Here is a 17,767-nt window from a genome sequence, read left to right on the forward strand (position 1 = left end):
AGAAGGTGGTGATAATAGAAATACGATGATGGTGATAAACTAGTACAACTAGTTTAATGTATACTTTTAATAATCTAACATCTTAAGAAAGAGCCAATTATACAGATTGGAAACTACATAGTTTACGAAGGGATAATATTTATATTCTTCTATCTGTGAAAAGTTTAAATTTGGGGATACGCAAATTATATTTGTTAGGGCGTGCTGTTGTTATTATTTGATAATTAATGATTTGATATAATAATAATAATTGCACGCGCTGTGTTTTTGAATAATGATATTATCCAAGAAATTGGATTGTTATTTAAATGAAAAAGATCAATTCCTAGGAAATTCTTTTTTGTCTTAATGATTCTAATCATCGATAGTGAAATGATACTTGTGGAAATTACTGCTAGGATATTATTATAGAGATGCAATCTGGTCAAATGCGAAATGCAGTATTGTGTTATCAACAATCCTGTAATAATATGCATAATAACAACAATTTAAAAATGCATATGTATGACTGATAACGAAAAAGAGAAGAAATAAAAGGAATTACAAAAAAAAGCAAGGAAATAAACTTTATTCAATAAATAAATAAATAAATAAACGCAAAATTGTAGTAATTTAAAATAAGAACTATTACATATTTAGTTTTTCGACAATATATTTATTCATTCAACATCATTTCATGCATGAATCTCAAAGTTATGTACTGGAGATATTTTTAGATATCGTGTAAATAATTAAAATCACAATCATTGAAAAGATTTATTTTCTTTGAAATATACAGCATGCAAATAATTTATCCGTTGTGTGGCATAAAAACGTGATAAAAGCAATATAATTTAATGTATTCAACAAAAGATATACACCATTATAATGACGAGGATTAATTTCTTTAAACTAACACGTTTCCACTAAATTAAAAAAGAAGTCTACAAGCTTTAAAGAGAATTATAATAATAATAATAATACTATGCTTACAAATGTTGATTAAAAGATTACATGATTACTTTTTTCTTTTTTATCTCCGATGTTCTTCTTGCGTCAGATTTTTTTTTTATTGCACAGTACAATAAATAAAATTGATATATATATTTATATATATATATATCAATTAACATAAATAAAATATAATGTCAGTTAAGGAACTATTTTAATAATCAGTTTGTCCCAGAACACTGTACATAATCCTCTTGAAGCTGTTGCTTTGATGTATTTTTTCACCGTCGTCATCAAGAACATTTACCTACAATGCATTAATAATCATTTTTTCAAAATGTATTAAATTTTTACGGAAATAGTCCTGTTATTATACTTATAATTAATTGTAATAATTTATATGTTCATATGTGTTAATTACTCATTTTATATTTATTATTCTTATTATTGTTGTTATTATTGATTAGTTCGTCTAAATATATATGTATATACTTATACAATTGATTAACCCTTTCGAAAAGGTTAATTAGCATAAAATTACCAATAGAAAAGCATTCACGCGATAATTAAGATTTCATAATTATAAACATATAACACGTACAATTTGATGAACAAATTTAATAGTCGTTGATGCGATCCTTAATGAAAGGAAGGGGGAAGGGACGTCTATAATTTCCACCCTTAATTAAACAAACCAGACAAATTAGAACAATTAACAAATTTCATATTACATAATAAATATCGAACAACGAATGATTGTATCATATTCATCGAGAAGTGTGTTTAAAAGAAACATTAACATACTTTTCATGCTTAAGCATTTTTATATGCACATATATCAGACATTTATATATATGGTAAGTTAAATAACAGATATAATATTGATTTTATTTTGAAAATCACTTACATATGATGCAGCGGGACTTTTCGGTCTAGCATGAGAAACCTAAAATTAAATCCAAAAATAATGTACTTTTTTTGTATCGTCTCAATTGGAATGAATATTAATAGGACGAATTCGATTTGTATGTAGATGAATCAAATGATTTGTTAACTTACCCTATTATGATTGACTTTTTGTGGAGAAAATACACCGGTACGTGCCGGTTGCCTTTCTTGGACAGTGTCACTGAGAGCTTCTTCTTGAAGGGCCTTGTAAGCTTCGCTCTTGCTTGGATCGTACTTTACTGACACCTTTGGACTGTCGGTGATGCATATATATATATATATATATATATATATATATATAATATATTTAATATATATACATATATATATACGAATCACTTTTTTAACACGTTGACTGCCGGGACTTTTGAAGTGATTTTTCTACCACGCCTACACTTTTTTTCTATTATGAGATGCATATTTTGTTGAAATTTTTTGTTACTACTGATAAACGGTGTTCTATAATTGTATTTTATGCATTATTTATGGTGAGGTCACCGGTGACCCCCGAGGCGCTGTAGACCATTTCATGATTATTTGCTTCTTCTAAATAGGGAAAAGATTGAGAGGAATTTATAGCAACGAATAATTTCTGATCGTGACGATTGATTCTATTTGCAGAAGACTTATACAAAGACCAAAGGGATCAAGTTCCACAAAAAAATAATATTATATTTATATCAGTTTATAATAATCACAAACTCGAACGGATTTTTTGGTATTTTCTTCAAATTTGTCTGTTTTATATTTTATTCGAAATTTTATCTTTTATTGCTAGAATCTGAAAAAGGATAGTTTTCAACAAGTACCTCTTAACTAATTTTCCTTGTAATAAACAAATTATTTTTGCATGTTCTGTACGTCATAGGTTTCTTCAAACCCTTATAAAAACAAAATGGTATTATTTACAAATTTATCAGAATTGATATTTACTCTAATTATATATTTTTACTAACGGTCGTGTTGAGGTCACCGGTGACCTCACGGCAGTTAACGTGTTAATCGACTTATTTTGTTTGAATTTGTCATTTTTCGTATTTTATAGTAACATCAATTAACAGCAACATCAATGTTATTGCTAATTAATGTTCGAAAGCTACTTTTGACTCGCACTTTGAATCTTGTGCTTTTTTTTTTTTAAATTAATGTTAAAGCAACTATTTACAACAATAGTAGTACAGCGACTATGACGTGCAAGCTTCGTCAAGAATATAAGCAAGAAAAAGAAAAAGAAAAAGAAAAGAAGAGAGAGAAGAGAACGAAAAGATCGTTAAACGGTAAGTTCCCAAAGTTTCCGGAAATTACGAGCCCTATTCTTACCCATAGCAAGAAAAAGTTGATAGTTATTAAATTTAAAAAGAAATCTATAGAGAGCAAGAGCTTTTCGTCAGATTGACATTTTTATTATTATTATACGATGGAAAGTAAAGGTAATAATTATTAATCGAGTATTTTTTACACATACATAGAGAATTGCATTTTTCATGCGCGATAGATTGAAAATATACTTGCATAGAAAATATTGTATATATATATATATATTTACATACGTGCGTTATTTATTCATAACATCCAAAAAAAGTATTGTATGTTAATGTGATATTTTATTCGCTTAGAACAGAATAGTATTATAAATTTCAACAATTCGCTATCACAATTACTTACCCAACTTTTCCATTCGTATTTGCATTTCCATTCAGATTACTTTTGATGTAAGGCGTTCTGCGAAATATTTATAGAACGATATACTTACATATTTACATCAATTCGAAATTACGAATTTTGGGTATACATAATATATAAATAATTTGTAAAAATAGGGGAACGTAATCTTCGAAAGCTATAGCGAGATACCGGGTGTTAAGTTAGTTCATTATTTTCTACTTTATTATTCTATCGCATGCAATCATTATTATTATTATTTATTTTTTTTTTTTTTATATATATACATGACTTTTTAAAAATCTTTTTGTATAATTTTTTTTGTTTTCTTTGTAATTTTTCCTCTTCGATTCGAAGATTATAATATATTCAATCCGTAGAATATATGGCACACACTAAAGATAAGGGATTAATTAATATCGATAATTTATAATTTTAATCGATCGAATAATCACGTTCGCACGAATTTAATTAATTTTCTTGAAAGAAAAATTTATAACAACAAAAAAAAAGAAAAAAAGAAAGATGATAACGAACGTGATATGACAATCGATAATGCTGATCGTTTTCATGTATCTGTCGGTAAAATCGATAAGTAGATCGCGCAAATGAAGCATCAAAAAACATCTCGAAGGTGATTCTAATTCGGTTTATTGAATTGCGGCCATACGTTCTTCGAGGAAGCGGCTTTGGCCTGTTCCTTCAAAATTCTCGCTTGCTCCCTTATATCCTGTTTTTGTTTCAGGAAGGAAAAATCTATGAAAATGCTGTAAAATAAACAATAGGCATGTCAGTTTTATAGGATTGAATAAGAAGGAATTGGATAAAGCCGCGTGAGACAGAAAGAGAGAGAGAGAGTGATAAAGAAGAAGAAGAAGAAGAACTTCAATCTTGTACTCTTTTTCCCGAGGACCGCCATCTTGTGTGAAGAGATTAATATTTTATTTTTTTTTTATGGAGGTTAAAGGTAAGAAGAATAATCATCTGTGTATATAAAAAGTATCCGTCAAAATGTATCAGATTAGGGTAAATTTTAAAAGAAGCGTCAAATATTATTAGAGTAGAATTGAGAAATAAACAAGGAAAGAAAAAATTCCACAAACTTCAATTCGTCTACAATTGCTACATTCATACCATACCCTTTGTCTACACCAGCGCCATTCTGGAAGGTTTTTGAACTATTATTTTTAACAAAAGCTGGACACTTTTTCCAATATTTTTCCATAAGAGATGATTCTCCTTACCTCTATCCTCCATATTTTTTTGTATTTCATTTTTTTATTCATTTTTTTTTATTGTAACTTGATTATAATGTACAGTTGTGAACAAAAATACTGAATAAATTATATTTGTTTGTAATGTTCTCTCTATGAGTTGTAAAGAATAGTATAATACAACAATAATTTCTAGCTAAAAAGAGGAAACTTTAAATTTGATATTTAAGTGATATATTTTACTAATAAGGATCAGATAAAACATAGCATTTTTTATAAATGTACAAAAAAATGTTATAAAAAAATTGAACGCGCGTAGATATTTTTGTTCAACACTGTATATCGAATTAGTTGATCTAAAATATCTAATTAATTAGCATTTGCTAAGAAAATTTACATTTTTTTTATTACAATAAAACGATAGTAAGTACATAAATTTTCTTCGCGAATAAATCATGTCAATCAAACCGATTATTTGATAAGTATTTGTCAGTATTTTAGCGAAAAACCATTATGTGAATTATTTCGTTACATTTAATCACTATATAATCTATGTAATCATGCTATCGGAAAACTTGTATGGCGATTAGTATGGCGTTTTTCTTTGTTTTTTTTTTTTTTTTTTTTTTGTTGTTTCCTTTCTTTCTTTCTTTTTATTGAAATAATTAAGAAAGGTATTGAAAAGTGATATTCTATAATAATTGAAATGATTTAAAATATTATGTTATCGTTGAAACTATACTTACGGTATGGCCGATGCCTGACATTTGATAGTATCTGCAATATTTTGTTCGGAGTATAGTCCAATCGGTGAATTGAATTGTTTGTGAACGACCTGTACGAGAAGTAAAATTATTTCTAATACAAAATAATTTTTTTAATTTTATTAAGAAACTTCGTAAAGTTTTAAACAATGGATAAATAAATGGCGTTACAAACCTAGAAACAGCACGAACTTTTTTGGTTGCTTTAATATACGTTGGTGGGTTTGAAAAGTTTTGAGTTTAATACAGAAATAAAATTTATTTTTATTTGAAAATAAATAATGGCTTTTTATAGTCGAAGCTCAAAACTTTTCAACCTATCCTCATATGTAGTATGTCAGTTTTGAAATATCTGATAATAATTAGTATATTATTGATCTATCTTTTATCCGTAAAATCCTAACGCCAGGATTTTTATAATTATACTTCTATTCGATACTCTTGCACACAGGCCAGATTAATTTATATAATAAAAGCGTTTCACAATGAATTAGTCAAACTTTAGTCAAAATTGCAAGCTTTAAATTATATCTAATTTATATAAAAATTTGCCCTAAATGTAATTATAATATAAATATATATATATATATATATTTTTTTAGATTGATGATTATTTTTTAATATAATAAAGTTAATAAATTACTGTAAATGCATATTTGTTTAGCTAACTAAATATATTACAAGCGAAACTATTGAATGATCTCAAAAAGCAGAGAAACTAATTGAAGAGATAAATTTTGTTCAAACCTTTGGAACTTCATTCGGTCCCAAGACACGTTGAAGTACTGTTTCTGCCACCTGGTCGGATATTTAATCAAATATGTATGTGCAATTTAATCCTGTTACGCACAAATATACAAACTAACAAAAAGATACGTAAGATCTAATAGACACCATTTGTTTTTAACGTTTCATTCAATTCGTCGTCATTTCTCATTTTCAAAAAATCTTACAAATGGAACGTTTATTTTGAAAATTGTGTAAATCCATTTTCTGTTGTTTCAAAGATATTCATTAATTATATCAAGTTTGACAATGTTTCTATTCATTTATTAATATGTAATTTAATTAATATACATTACTTTTAGGCTAATTTAACTATAATAATGTATATTTACAGGCTGCGCGCAAATGGACTCATACCATTTTCAAAATTAGTCAATTGTTAAAATCGTTTAATTTCAATTTTGAAAAATGAAATATCAGTAAAAATATATTACATATTAATCCAATTTTGTTTACAAATAATAATAAGAAATAAAATAGAAATAGCATTTTTTATTTTCAATGTTAATTATATTGATCAATTTAATATTATTAGTAACTAATACACTAACTAACTTATGTAGGATTCGTGAAAAAATTGGACCGTTGGACTGACTGGACCGGGATTCGAACCCGGATCTTTCATCTTTCGCTTTCCGGGCGACTGCTCTTTAACCATTGAGCTATCCAGGGCCCACCGTCCCAATCTCCTAACGAATGCCTACTTAAGTGTTTCCCTTGGTGGCGTTCGCATCTCACATTTATTTATTTTTTTTTTTTAAATAGACTTACACCGCTTTCAAAATAAACGGTCCAAATATTAATCTTTTTTATAAATAATTGATAAAATTAATTACATACTTTTTGTTTCATAGCTACTTCAGGATGAGCTGGTTCGTAATGGTGTGGTGCAGCACGAATCATAGGATTGGGATGATGACGAAGATAGCATTCTCCCAAGGGGGCATCCTTTTTAACCTTAGCACCTGGTAAGACTAAAGGAGTCGTACGGTATGGCTAAAACAAAAAATACACATTCACTTCAATTTTACGACATATTAAAGAATAAAATAAATATATAGGATAATTACGAATGATTCATTCGATGTTTTTATTTGCATTAAGATTGCGTCTGAGTTTACTAAAAATAGTGAAATCACCCGAACGATTTTACCACTCAGGGAACATGATTCAGAAAGAACCAAAGAGGGGATTTGTTAATGGGTGAGAGTCCCACACACACCGAGAGAAAAATATTAGCAAAATATCACCCCCGAAAATTCATAAAGCATTTTCCTTCTACCAAAAGAAAGAATTGCATTAGGTTTTTTTTTTCTTTCTCTTTCGTATGTCGTCTTTCGTTTTCATATGTTTTCATATGCCATTAAATATAATACTTTATATATTTTATTAATTATTATATTATTATAACTTATATCAAATTTTAATTTATTTTTTTTTATATATTTTTTTTATATATTTTTTTTATATTTTTATATATTTTATATATTTTTTTTTTAATTATAACTTATTAAAATTCGTTGAATAATTTCCAATAATCTAGCATTTACGCGATTGCATAGAAACACAATTTATTTTCATTGAATTTTAAAATCAAAGTACTTTATAACACGAAAGTTCATTTATTTTGATAAATAATCTCGAAAAAGAACTAGTATATGACTAAGGATGATATAAAAAGAATAATACGCGTTACGTTGAAATATACGAATAAGTATAGTCGGACATTTTGAAAATATCTCGTCAACATTAAAACGTAATCATCGTTTAAACGTTAACGAACGAACACTAAACGATGATACTTCATTAAATTCTCTTTGAACCTATCATTGAAATTAATTGTCAATAATTTTTCATCAAGAAAGTTGAGAGGAACCCGAGCAAAATTTGTGTCTAACGTAAATCTAACGATATTCTTGGCATCGTTTGGAAAACCGGAAGTATATAAGAATGTATTACGCGATATTCTTCCTCCATTCCTCTTTCTTTTCCTTCTTCTTCTTCTTTCTTCTGTTGCTATTATTGCTGTCAGTAAGTATAATACGAATAAATGATGTAAAGAATTTTTGGATGGTTCGCTCATTATGTTGCTGTGTAAGAAGAAAATTGCATAAAAACACTAAAAAGAAAGATTTGGCAAGATTTTCTTCGTTATATCATTTTCGTTGAACCTCTCTTTCACTCTTATTACTTCATAACCCTTCCCCCCTACCCATCAACTCCACCATTCCACTTCTTAACCTAAAAATATTACGAAATAACGACGAATGGTGTTGGATTATCGAAAAATCTTTCAAATTGGCAAGATGAAATTGATCTCTTATTCTTCTTCTTCTTCTTCTTCTCCTTTTTCTTTTTCTTTCCTCTTTCGTTCATTTCTTTTTTAAAAACAACTTCTTAGGATTTTACGTCAGAGGAACGCGATGACTATTATTATACCCCGAATTTATATCTTCTCGCGAAAGTGAAACTTGGCATCGTAACCATCGACACTTGATATTATTTTTCTTTCTTTTACCAAGGATTATGTAAAATTCTTGCTTGTTTATTACGATAATCCACGGATAATACAAATAATAAATAAGGAGGGAAGGTATTTAAACGTTAATTGTTGTTGTTGTTAAAGGGGGAAATACGTATAGAGGCTACAAAAATTCAATTTTTTTATAAATCGCTTGTAAAACTATAAAAAATATACTCGTAAAATTTCAAGTCAAAAATCCAAGCTGTTCAAAAGTTATAAGCGATTAAGTGAGTCGTTCAAGTGTCAGAACGCGTGGCATGACTTTTTTCGGATTTGTGTACACTCTAGCTTGAAAAGTTTTTAACCAATCATTTTGAAATTTGGAATATAGTTTCTTTATATAATTACGTTCTATTTGAACCTGAATCCTAAGCGGTATCTTTGTTTAAAGTATTTTTTTTATAATGAACAATATATGAAAAAATAGAAAAAAATCATGCTTTATGTTCACACCACTCTAAAAAATATAAATTTTCATTTTTTCTAGGAAAATGAGGTTCAAATAGAAGATACACATATAAAAAAAGTAATTTGTCTTTGTAATTGATTTCTGATCAAAATTGTGGCTTCCAAGATGTACACAAACTGCTCAGCAGTCGGATAGAAACCTAAAATACGTGAAAGCTGATATCTCCGCTAGTTTTCGAGATAAATCTTTCAAAATTTCGGAATATGTTCTCAAATATATGTGTAAAATGACCTTATAATATTAATAAATAACATAAATTTTTAATACGTTAAAAAAATTCATGAAAATCATAATGAAAATATCATTTTACACGTATTTCCCTCCTTAATAACTATTATACGATTATTTAATTGCTTTCGCCAATTAGATGATGCTGTAGATTGATAACAATCATTATGAATGTTGATGTTGAAATTTATTTCTCATACCTATGATGAAAATTGCGATTACGAGAATTCCATTATAAATGGGTCAGGAACATTATGTTACAGGGTAAGCAAGAGTAACTCTCTCGAAATAGATGAAGGCTCCCAGCTGACAAAAATAACGTCCACCTTATGTGTTTGTGTTTGTGTGTGTCTGTGTGATACGGAATAAGCCAGTGTCGCCACAATGTCCACTCTCGAGTTTTTCCATTAGAAAATCTGGACGAAAGCTCTCTCGCCAACAAGGTCGCCGTTCTATGTTGAAGGACGGATTCAAGGTCATCGTTAGCAGAAGAATCAATCGAATTACAGAAACTAGGATTCATTTTCATCGATAAACGAAACTTCCTGTCACTTATTTTTTTTGTGAAAAAAGAAAGATACCGGTGAGATGCATAATTAGTGTTAAATAAATTGAAGTTTCGTGTGTGTGTGTGTGTTTGTGTGTGTGTATGTTGATAGAAAAAAAAAGAGAGAGAGAGAGAGAAAGAATTTTTGTCTTTTAAATTGAAAAAGCTTATTGTTTTGCAGATGTGCTGTTCTATCTGTGTCTTCTGATGAAAGGTTGCCGAACTAAATTCAGACATAACGAAACAGCTGTTCCGTTGAAACTTTATTGCTTAGGTACCGGTAACAGTGCCACGAAATTTGTAGTTTTCTTTGCTAAATTTTTCTTCAAAAATTGGCGAACGCTCGACTTTTACCAATAGACATCTTAATTATATTTAATTGATTGTCAAAAGTGGGTATTAATTTTGAATGATTTGAAATTATTTATCGTTCGGTAGATTTTCCTCGATCTTTATAGATCGATTAAAAAGAAAAAAAAAGAAAGGAAGAGAGACGAAAAGAACAAAATTCGCAAAAGTCGGTAAAATCTTTTTTAAGATCCAGTAGCGTACTTCTCAGGGAAAGAAATCGGCTTTGAAAAGGTATTAGTATGTTGTAGGTGTGAACATGATCATACCACTTTCGATGTTTGAGTAACCCAGATCCAGTTAACGAAAATAGAATAAGAGATACCGATGAACAGAGAGTTGCGCTTTATGCGTAGTTTTATTGCAACTGTTTATTAGCATAAATACTTTTTCATTTTTTCTTATTTCTGTATCTCTCTTATTAGCCAATTCTAATATTAATTCGATGATCAATCCGAACGATATTTAATTTAGATTGCAAATGTGAATCAAATTTGTCAATGCAATTATCTTCGGTAGGAGATCATATTTTCATGTGTATGAATATCGTGTCAAGGTTACTTATTAATAAATTCAATTTAAATTAAACAATACACATTGTGTCAAGTGTTACATAGTAGTTGACGACGAGGATCAAGGATTTAGACATCGCCAAAACCTCGACAAAATTGATTACATTACGTTGCGTTACGTTACGTTGGTGTCTTCAGTTTAAATCAATTTCAATGTGAAACAATTACTCAAGGAAATGTTCTTCTTTCTTCCCCTGGGTCATTTTTAGTCTAAGAAATTTTATTACATTACGTTTTAAGTTACGTTATAACGTTGTTTGTCTTCAGTTTAAATCAATTTCAATGTGAAACAATTACTCAAGGAAATGTTCTTCTTTCTTTCTAGGTCATTTGTAAAATTTAAGAGAACGTTCGTTCATTCATGACGACTGTATAAATATATTATTTTAGTGACGCAACCCTGACGGCATCATTTGTTCGTTCGAAGAACTCTCCCAATAAATTCGAGCTTCAATTGTTTAACAAAAATCGAGTGGCCCGAGGGGGGGATTCGAACCCAGGATCTTTCGCATACCGAAAGAACGCTGTACCACTTGAGCCATGAAGACCTGTACTGTATAATATATTCATATATAAGTAAAAATATTCATACGTACGTTCTCACGCAATAAGGAAGGGGTACGTATGCGTGTACGTTGATGATGATAGACGTGATGAAATTTTCTAGATAATAAAATGTCAACAAAAGACAGAGACCAGACATAATTGTACGACCGACAACAAATTCAAATTGTAGATGCGTTAACATATTCCTACCCAATAAACAGCAGCCTCTTCCTCTTTGGGATGATGCTCGATGGTTTGACGATAGACGGTGGTAAAAGCTGGCATTTTCACCTCTCCTGTCAAACAATTTTCTTAATTTTCTTCGAAACTTTTCCTCCTCTTCTTAAAAACTTGCCGTTTTCTTGAAAATACTTATTTTCTTAACACTACCTTCTTCTTCTTCTTCTTCTTCTTCTTCTTCTTGTTTCTTTTTTTCGTCTTAGTTTTTACAAGAGGATCATCGAGATAATCGAATCCCAACTGTTAATTTTCTAAATTATTTAATCGACTTATGATATTATTATTCGTGATGATAATTCGCTAACGCACTGGTTCGTTGCGCGGGAGGCACTAACTCTGATCTTTTCCGAAGTGGCTCCCGTTTGACTTCTCTTTCTTCCATCTCTCTCTCACTCTCTTTTTCTCTCTCTCTCTCGCTCTTATTACGCGAGGGATAACTCAACTCCTACGTTTTTGACGTTTAGATAGATATAAGATACCCTTTTTTATATAAATGCAAGAGACGTCATTTCGTTGAACAGTTGCCTCTCCTTCTCGTTTACTCAAAAGTCAGAACATTTTGAATTTGGCTTTGATAGTTGAACCACAGTTACACGCACACACATACACACAACTTATTTGTTATTCGAATTTCAATTGTTACGTTCAATTAATCCTTTGCTTGCGCGAACCAGCAACTCGAGACGATTTCGGCCAAATTTAAGTAGACATTTTACAGATTCTTTAAAAACATTTATAAACAAACAAGCGTATAGAAATAATCAAATATCATCAGTTTATTCATTTATATGTCGAAAAAAACAAACTTTGATAAATGCTACACTCTGTAATTAGTTTTGTTGTGATATTTAATGAAAGTTGAAATCAGTTGGGCGCCGTATAGGCGCCGCTCGAGAGCAAACGGGTTAAATTTCCCATTAGATATTTTTGATTGGATAAAATGTTCGTTCAAGGTCGCTAGAATAATCAACAAATCCTTCATCATGAATGATTACGTTTCTTATTCTAGTAAACCGATTCGATACGGTTATTCTATACCGTTAAACGTGTCTCAACGACATTGAAACATGGGGTAAGTGTTTTCTTTGGCAACATTTAATCTCAGGTTAAAATTAATGACTCCCGTTTGTAATTCTAGAAATCTTCTCGGTTGTATTCCGTCAAATTTATCTCATCGTCAGTCATCTTTGAAGAAACTTTGTATCAGAGAGAGAGAGAGAGAGAGAGAGAGAGACAAATAAAATTGATATCCAATCGATATTTTCTGTATTTATAATAAACTTTGATAAGCTGAAGAAAAATTTCTCGTTAATTGGATTGAAATTGTTGTTAAATATAATCTGTCTATCATTTTGATCGATAAATCGTCTCAATCGAATCGTTTTGTAAAATCTTTTAGATCGGAAAGAGAGAGTATTGGATCTAGACAGTGGTTTCGATGCAAAAGGGATATTTATAGCGTGGCAACAGCCTCCACACGCGGACTTTCCGGCATCGCCAGAATGTCGGGGGCCAACAAAAATATATTCACACTTCGAGTGTTCCGCAAATAAAGACGGGTGTCGCGTACGAATTTTCGTGATAATCATCCATCCCGATACCATTCGACAGAATTCAATTCTATGCCTCTTTACAAATATTCCTAACTCGGATAAAATCATTTCTTTTTCTTTGTTTTTTTTTTTAAATAACGAAACGAGAAATCACTCGTGTTCTCGTTTTCAACAAATTGAAAATACGTGTAAAACGATGTTTTCATTATGATTTTCATGAATTTTTTTAACTTATCAAAAATTTATGTTATTTATTAATATTATAAGGTCATTTTACACATATATTTGAGAACATATTCCGAAATTCTGAAAGATTTATCTCGAGAACTAGCGGAGATATCAGCTTTCACGCATTTTAGGTTTCTATCCGACTGGCTGAGCAGTTTGTGTACATCTTGGAAACCACAATTTTGATCAGAAATCAATTACAAAGACAAATTACTTTTTTTATATGTGTATCTTCTATTTGAACCTCATTTTCCTAGAAAAAATGAAAATTTATATTTTTTAGAGTGGTGTGAACATAAAGCATGATTTTTTACTATTTTTTCATATATTGTTCATTATAAAAAAAATACTTTAAACAAAGATATCGCTTAGGATTCAGGTTCAAATAGAACGTAATTATATAAAGAAACTATATTCCAAATTTCAAAATGATTGGTTAAAAACTTTTCAAGCTAGAGTGTACACAAATCCGAAAAAAGTCATGCCACGCGTTCTGACACTTGAACGACTCACTTAATCGCTTATAACTTTTGAACAGCTTGGATTTTTGACTTGAAATTTTATGAGTATATTTTTTAATAGTTTTACAAACGATTTATAAAAAAGAAAATTGAATTTTTTGTAGCCTCCACACGTATTTCCCCCCTTAACCAGCCAACCTTTTATATGCCACCGAACAAAATCAGAAATCAAAAATCAAATAATCTTTTGAATATAACGTTATCTAAATATATTAGCTATTGTATTTCAAAGTGGAAATATAATTTTGGACTCGCGAGAGCTTGCCAGACGTAATATTCGTTTGCTTGCTCTTTGAAATTCGATAACTCTTATGTTAGTTGGACGGAATCGTAGAATGAAATTGTTTTACAAAATATTACAATGATACTTTATACAGTTATAAGTATTTTAATTAATTAATTAAATATATACATCTCTCTCTCTCTCTCTCTCTCTCTCTCTCTCTCTCTCAAAATATTAAAAATAATTTCAATCAAATTTCATTTAGATCTGATTTCGATTCAATTTTTCGATCATTTTGTGAAATATATTTTGAAAAACCATTCCCATACGTATTTTCGAATTTAGTCACGTTCTTATGAAATACGTAACGTTTCCCTTTTTATTCTCGAATCGAATTCATTATAAACATTTACATACACCCACATACACACGCAAACACACAATTTCTTGGAAATTTTATAATTTTATAATTGAAATTCAGTTGTGTGAATTTCGATGCACTGATTTATATATTTCAAGTACCTGTGATAAATATGCTCGTTCCTCTCGGACTTCATCGAGATGTTCGTGTGGTGGTTGAAAACGATCCGATGGAATAGGTGATGGAATAAATTCTTCGTACGATGCCGGTGGTACCGGGCTTTTCGGTAATTCTCCAACATTTTTGGCTGGTTTAGCTCTGTTCGATCAAATTACAAACAAAAATGATCAATAACGTTATTATTTGTATTCGTAGGAGAATAATAAGCTTAATTTTAACTCGAGCTTCGTCATAGCGAAACCAACGAACTGTTTTTGAACGATTAAAACGTATTTTCGATAGATCGTATACAATTTTTTCGAATTAACAAATTAAAAAGTTAGGTTAGAATAATTACGAGCCTATTATTTTCTATAAATTTGAATAGAAAACTTTTCAATTAGTATCTACGAGTAAATTATCGAATATAAATCTCGTTTATGTTCGTTCAAAAACCGATCGAAAGTTTTTCTTTTGTTTGTTTGTTTGTTTGTTTGTTTGTTTGTTCTGCGGTGTTGCAAGCTGTCAATTATGCGCGAAAACATTATAAAATATTAGAAAGTTATATAACGTTGTAAATGATAAGGAAATTAGAATATAAGCGTTATTTTCTTTTTTTCTTTTTTTTTGCCAAATTCAATTGAATTATATAATAATAATAATAATGATAATTGAGTATATTTATGTGATTTTCTGACAGACTAGTAACCGCAGCCCTGTGGCCAATGATAGATCCGCTAATCATAGGCGATGTTGTAGGAATGTCGATACGAGATGCATTAGATTTCTCGGACCTTTCCACGACGAGCTTTATTCTTTCAGAATTTTGTAGAAGATACTGGGCGTCTACATGCCTCACATCACGTCCGTCGTAATCGTCGATTTTTCTTATCACGTCACCCCTCTGGAGCTCCTCGTTCTCCGACTATAATCAAACACATTAATAAAACTATTAATATAATATTTTAATAGATAGAAATTATTTTTCAATAATAATTAATAATATAATTCACAAAAAAAAAAAAAAAAAAAAATATATATATATACGTTAGAGTATGTTGACAAATTTAATAATAAAATAGAAATATAAATATAATATAATATATATTTTATTATAAAATATATAATAAATATATATATATAAATGTAATAATATAAAATATAATAAAATAATAATATTTTATAATTTATTTTTATATAATATATCTTAATAAAATATTATAATATATTTATTTTTATATTTTTATTTTATATAATTTATTTATAAATTTATATTTTTTATTTTTATATAATTTATTTTATAAATTTATATTTATTATAAAATATAATACAATATATATAATATAATTTAAAATAGAAATATTTTTCAAATAATAATAAATAATATAATTCACAAATATATATATACGTTAGTATCTCGACAAATTTCTAGTCTCAAGAATAATCTAAAAAATAAAAATTGATTTGATTAGAAAGCAAATAATTATTTCTATATCAAGCTCAAAACTTTTCAAATCACTTATGTATAATAATATTAAATGAATAATATATATATATAATAACGTAATTGATGCATTCAAGGATTTAAAAAGATCATTATTTCTGTTTGAGTAAGATACGCCTAATTTTAACTATACGTGTGTGTTTTTCATTTTGTAATAATTTTTAAGTTTCTCGACATAAATAATTATTATATATATATATAAATATGCATAGAATATTATATGAGTCGTCCATTTTATAAAGCCATTATGTATTAACTATAAAAATCAAAATAAAAAGATTTTTTTTACGCAATCTATTACACGAGAGACGAAACTAAACATTTTCGAAATATTTGCAAAACAAACGAAAACACATTAATTCTTATAGAAGAAAATAAACAGAAAAATGATCAACCACATATCTAAAGTATTTTTGTGAACATCACAAACTTTAAAAATGGCACTCACGTAGGAGATACAAATATCAAATAATTTTGATTAAATTCTTGACACTTTCCTTATTGTTTTTTAAGAAAAACATTTTATCTCACAAATTATTTCTTTTTTTTTTATATAAAAATAATAATTTATATTTCGTAAATGAAATAATATATTCATGAACACACACACGTGCACATAATATTTGTATTATTTATGTGTAAAAGTAAACGAGACTAGCCCTACAGTCGTATTGGTAGTAAAAATAGTTGGCATTGGTCCATTTGTGTTTATCGTTCTCCTGCCATATCTAATAATCGTGCCAAAAGATTTCACAGATCGTGGAGCTCATGAAAACTTTCAAAATTGATTATACTTTTATTTTACGATATATCTACGTACACATTTTGGTTTAACTAATTGTAAGATTTATTTATATTCGTCCAAATCAAATAGGACAATATTTTAATATCAAATTTAACACGATTCGATTGAAAACATACAAATTGTAAGAAACCTCGATTGCTCACACGACAATTTTAAATTAAATCAAAGAGTTCATTGGCCATATTACATAACAGCCTGTTGTTTTTTCTTTTTTTTTTATTTCGTTTAAAAGTTATCGAAAGATGAACACATTAAAATTGGATTTATATGAGTCTCATATTGTCTCGTATTTTAATGATTCAAGATGTATGATTATTTTATATTTCAGATTACTCTGACGCATATTTTCATCCCTCCCCGATCAGACGTTTAAAATTAAAAAGAAACTCACGCGGGTGACGACAATGGGTGAGCCCAAATCAGCCCCTCCGGCAATTCTGATTCCCCAAGGTCTACCAGTGCTGGATCTTTTAAGTTTTATGATCAAAGTTTGCTTCTTCGTCATGCTCTAATCCCTTAGTCCACGATGAAACGCGATAACGAAACAACAAACAAACACACCAAACAAAACAGAAAATAAAAAGAAAAATAAAGGAAGAGGACAGAATGAACGTAATGAATTTTCTCCAAAAATG

The 17,767-nt window shown here is 28.9% G+C and overlaps 1 protein-coding gene across 6 annotated transcripts; it reads right to left on the reverse strand.

Annotated features, from left to right (window-relative positions):
* Window positions 1–1,074: 1,074 nt before the first annotated feature.
* On the reverse strand, window positions 1,075–17,652 carry LOC122517891 (PDZ and LIM domain protein 3). Of its 6 annotated transcripts, none has more exons than XM_043636502.1 (9): window positions 17,524–17,652; window positions 15,522–15,748; window positions 14,826–14,982; window positions 7,145–7,300; window positions 6,266–6,316; window positions 5,501–5,589; window positions 1,990–2,131; window positions 1,838–1,876; window positions 1,075–1,237 (listed from the first exon to the last, which is right to left on the reverse strand). In XM_043636502.1, exons 1-9 carry the CDS (start codon window positions 17,635–17,637, stop codon window positions 1,145–1,147), a joined length of 1,068 nt encoding a protein of 355 aa, XP_043492437.1. In that variant the 5' UTR covers window positions 17,638–17,652; the 3' UTR covers window positions 1,075–1,144. The 6 variants fall into 6 exon arrangements, with proteins under 6 accessions (XP_043492437.1, XP_043492441.1, XP_043492443.1 ...); XM_043636506.1 differs by lacking the exon at window positions 17,524–17,652 and adding an exon at window positions 3,544–3,600 and having other exon boundaries at window positions 15,522–15,667; XM_043636508.1 differs by lacking the exons at window positions 14,826–14,982; window positions 15,522–15,748; window positions 17,524–17,652 and adding exons at window positions 3,544–3,600; window positions 11,749–11,834; window positions 11,929–12,164.
* Window positions 17,653–17,767: the final 115 nt, after the last annotated feature.

Source organism: Polistes fuscatus, unplaced genomic scaffold, assembly GCF_010416935.1.
Source record: "Polistes fuscatus isolate 324 unplaced genomic scaffold, CU_Pfus_HIC Scaffold22, whole genome shotgun sequence".
Classification (NCBI taxonomy): Eukaryota; Metazoa; Arthropoda; class Insecta; order Hymenoptera; family Vespidae; genus Polistes; species Polistes fuscatus.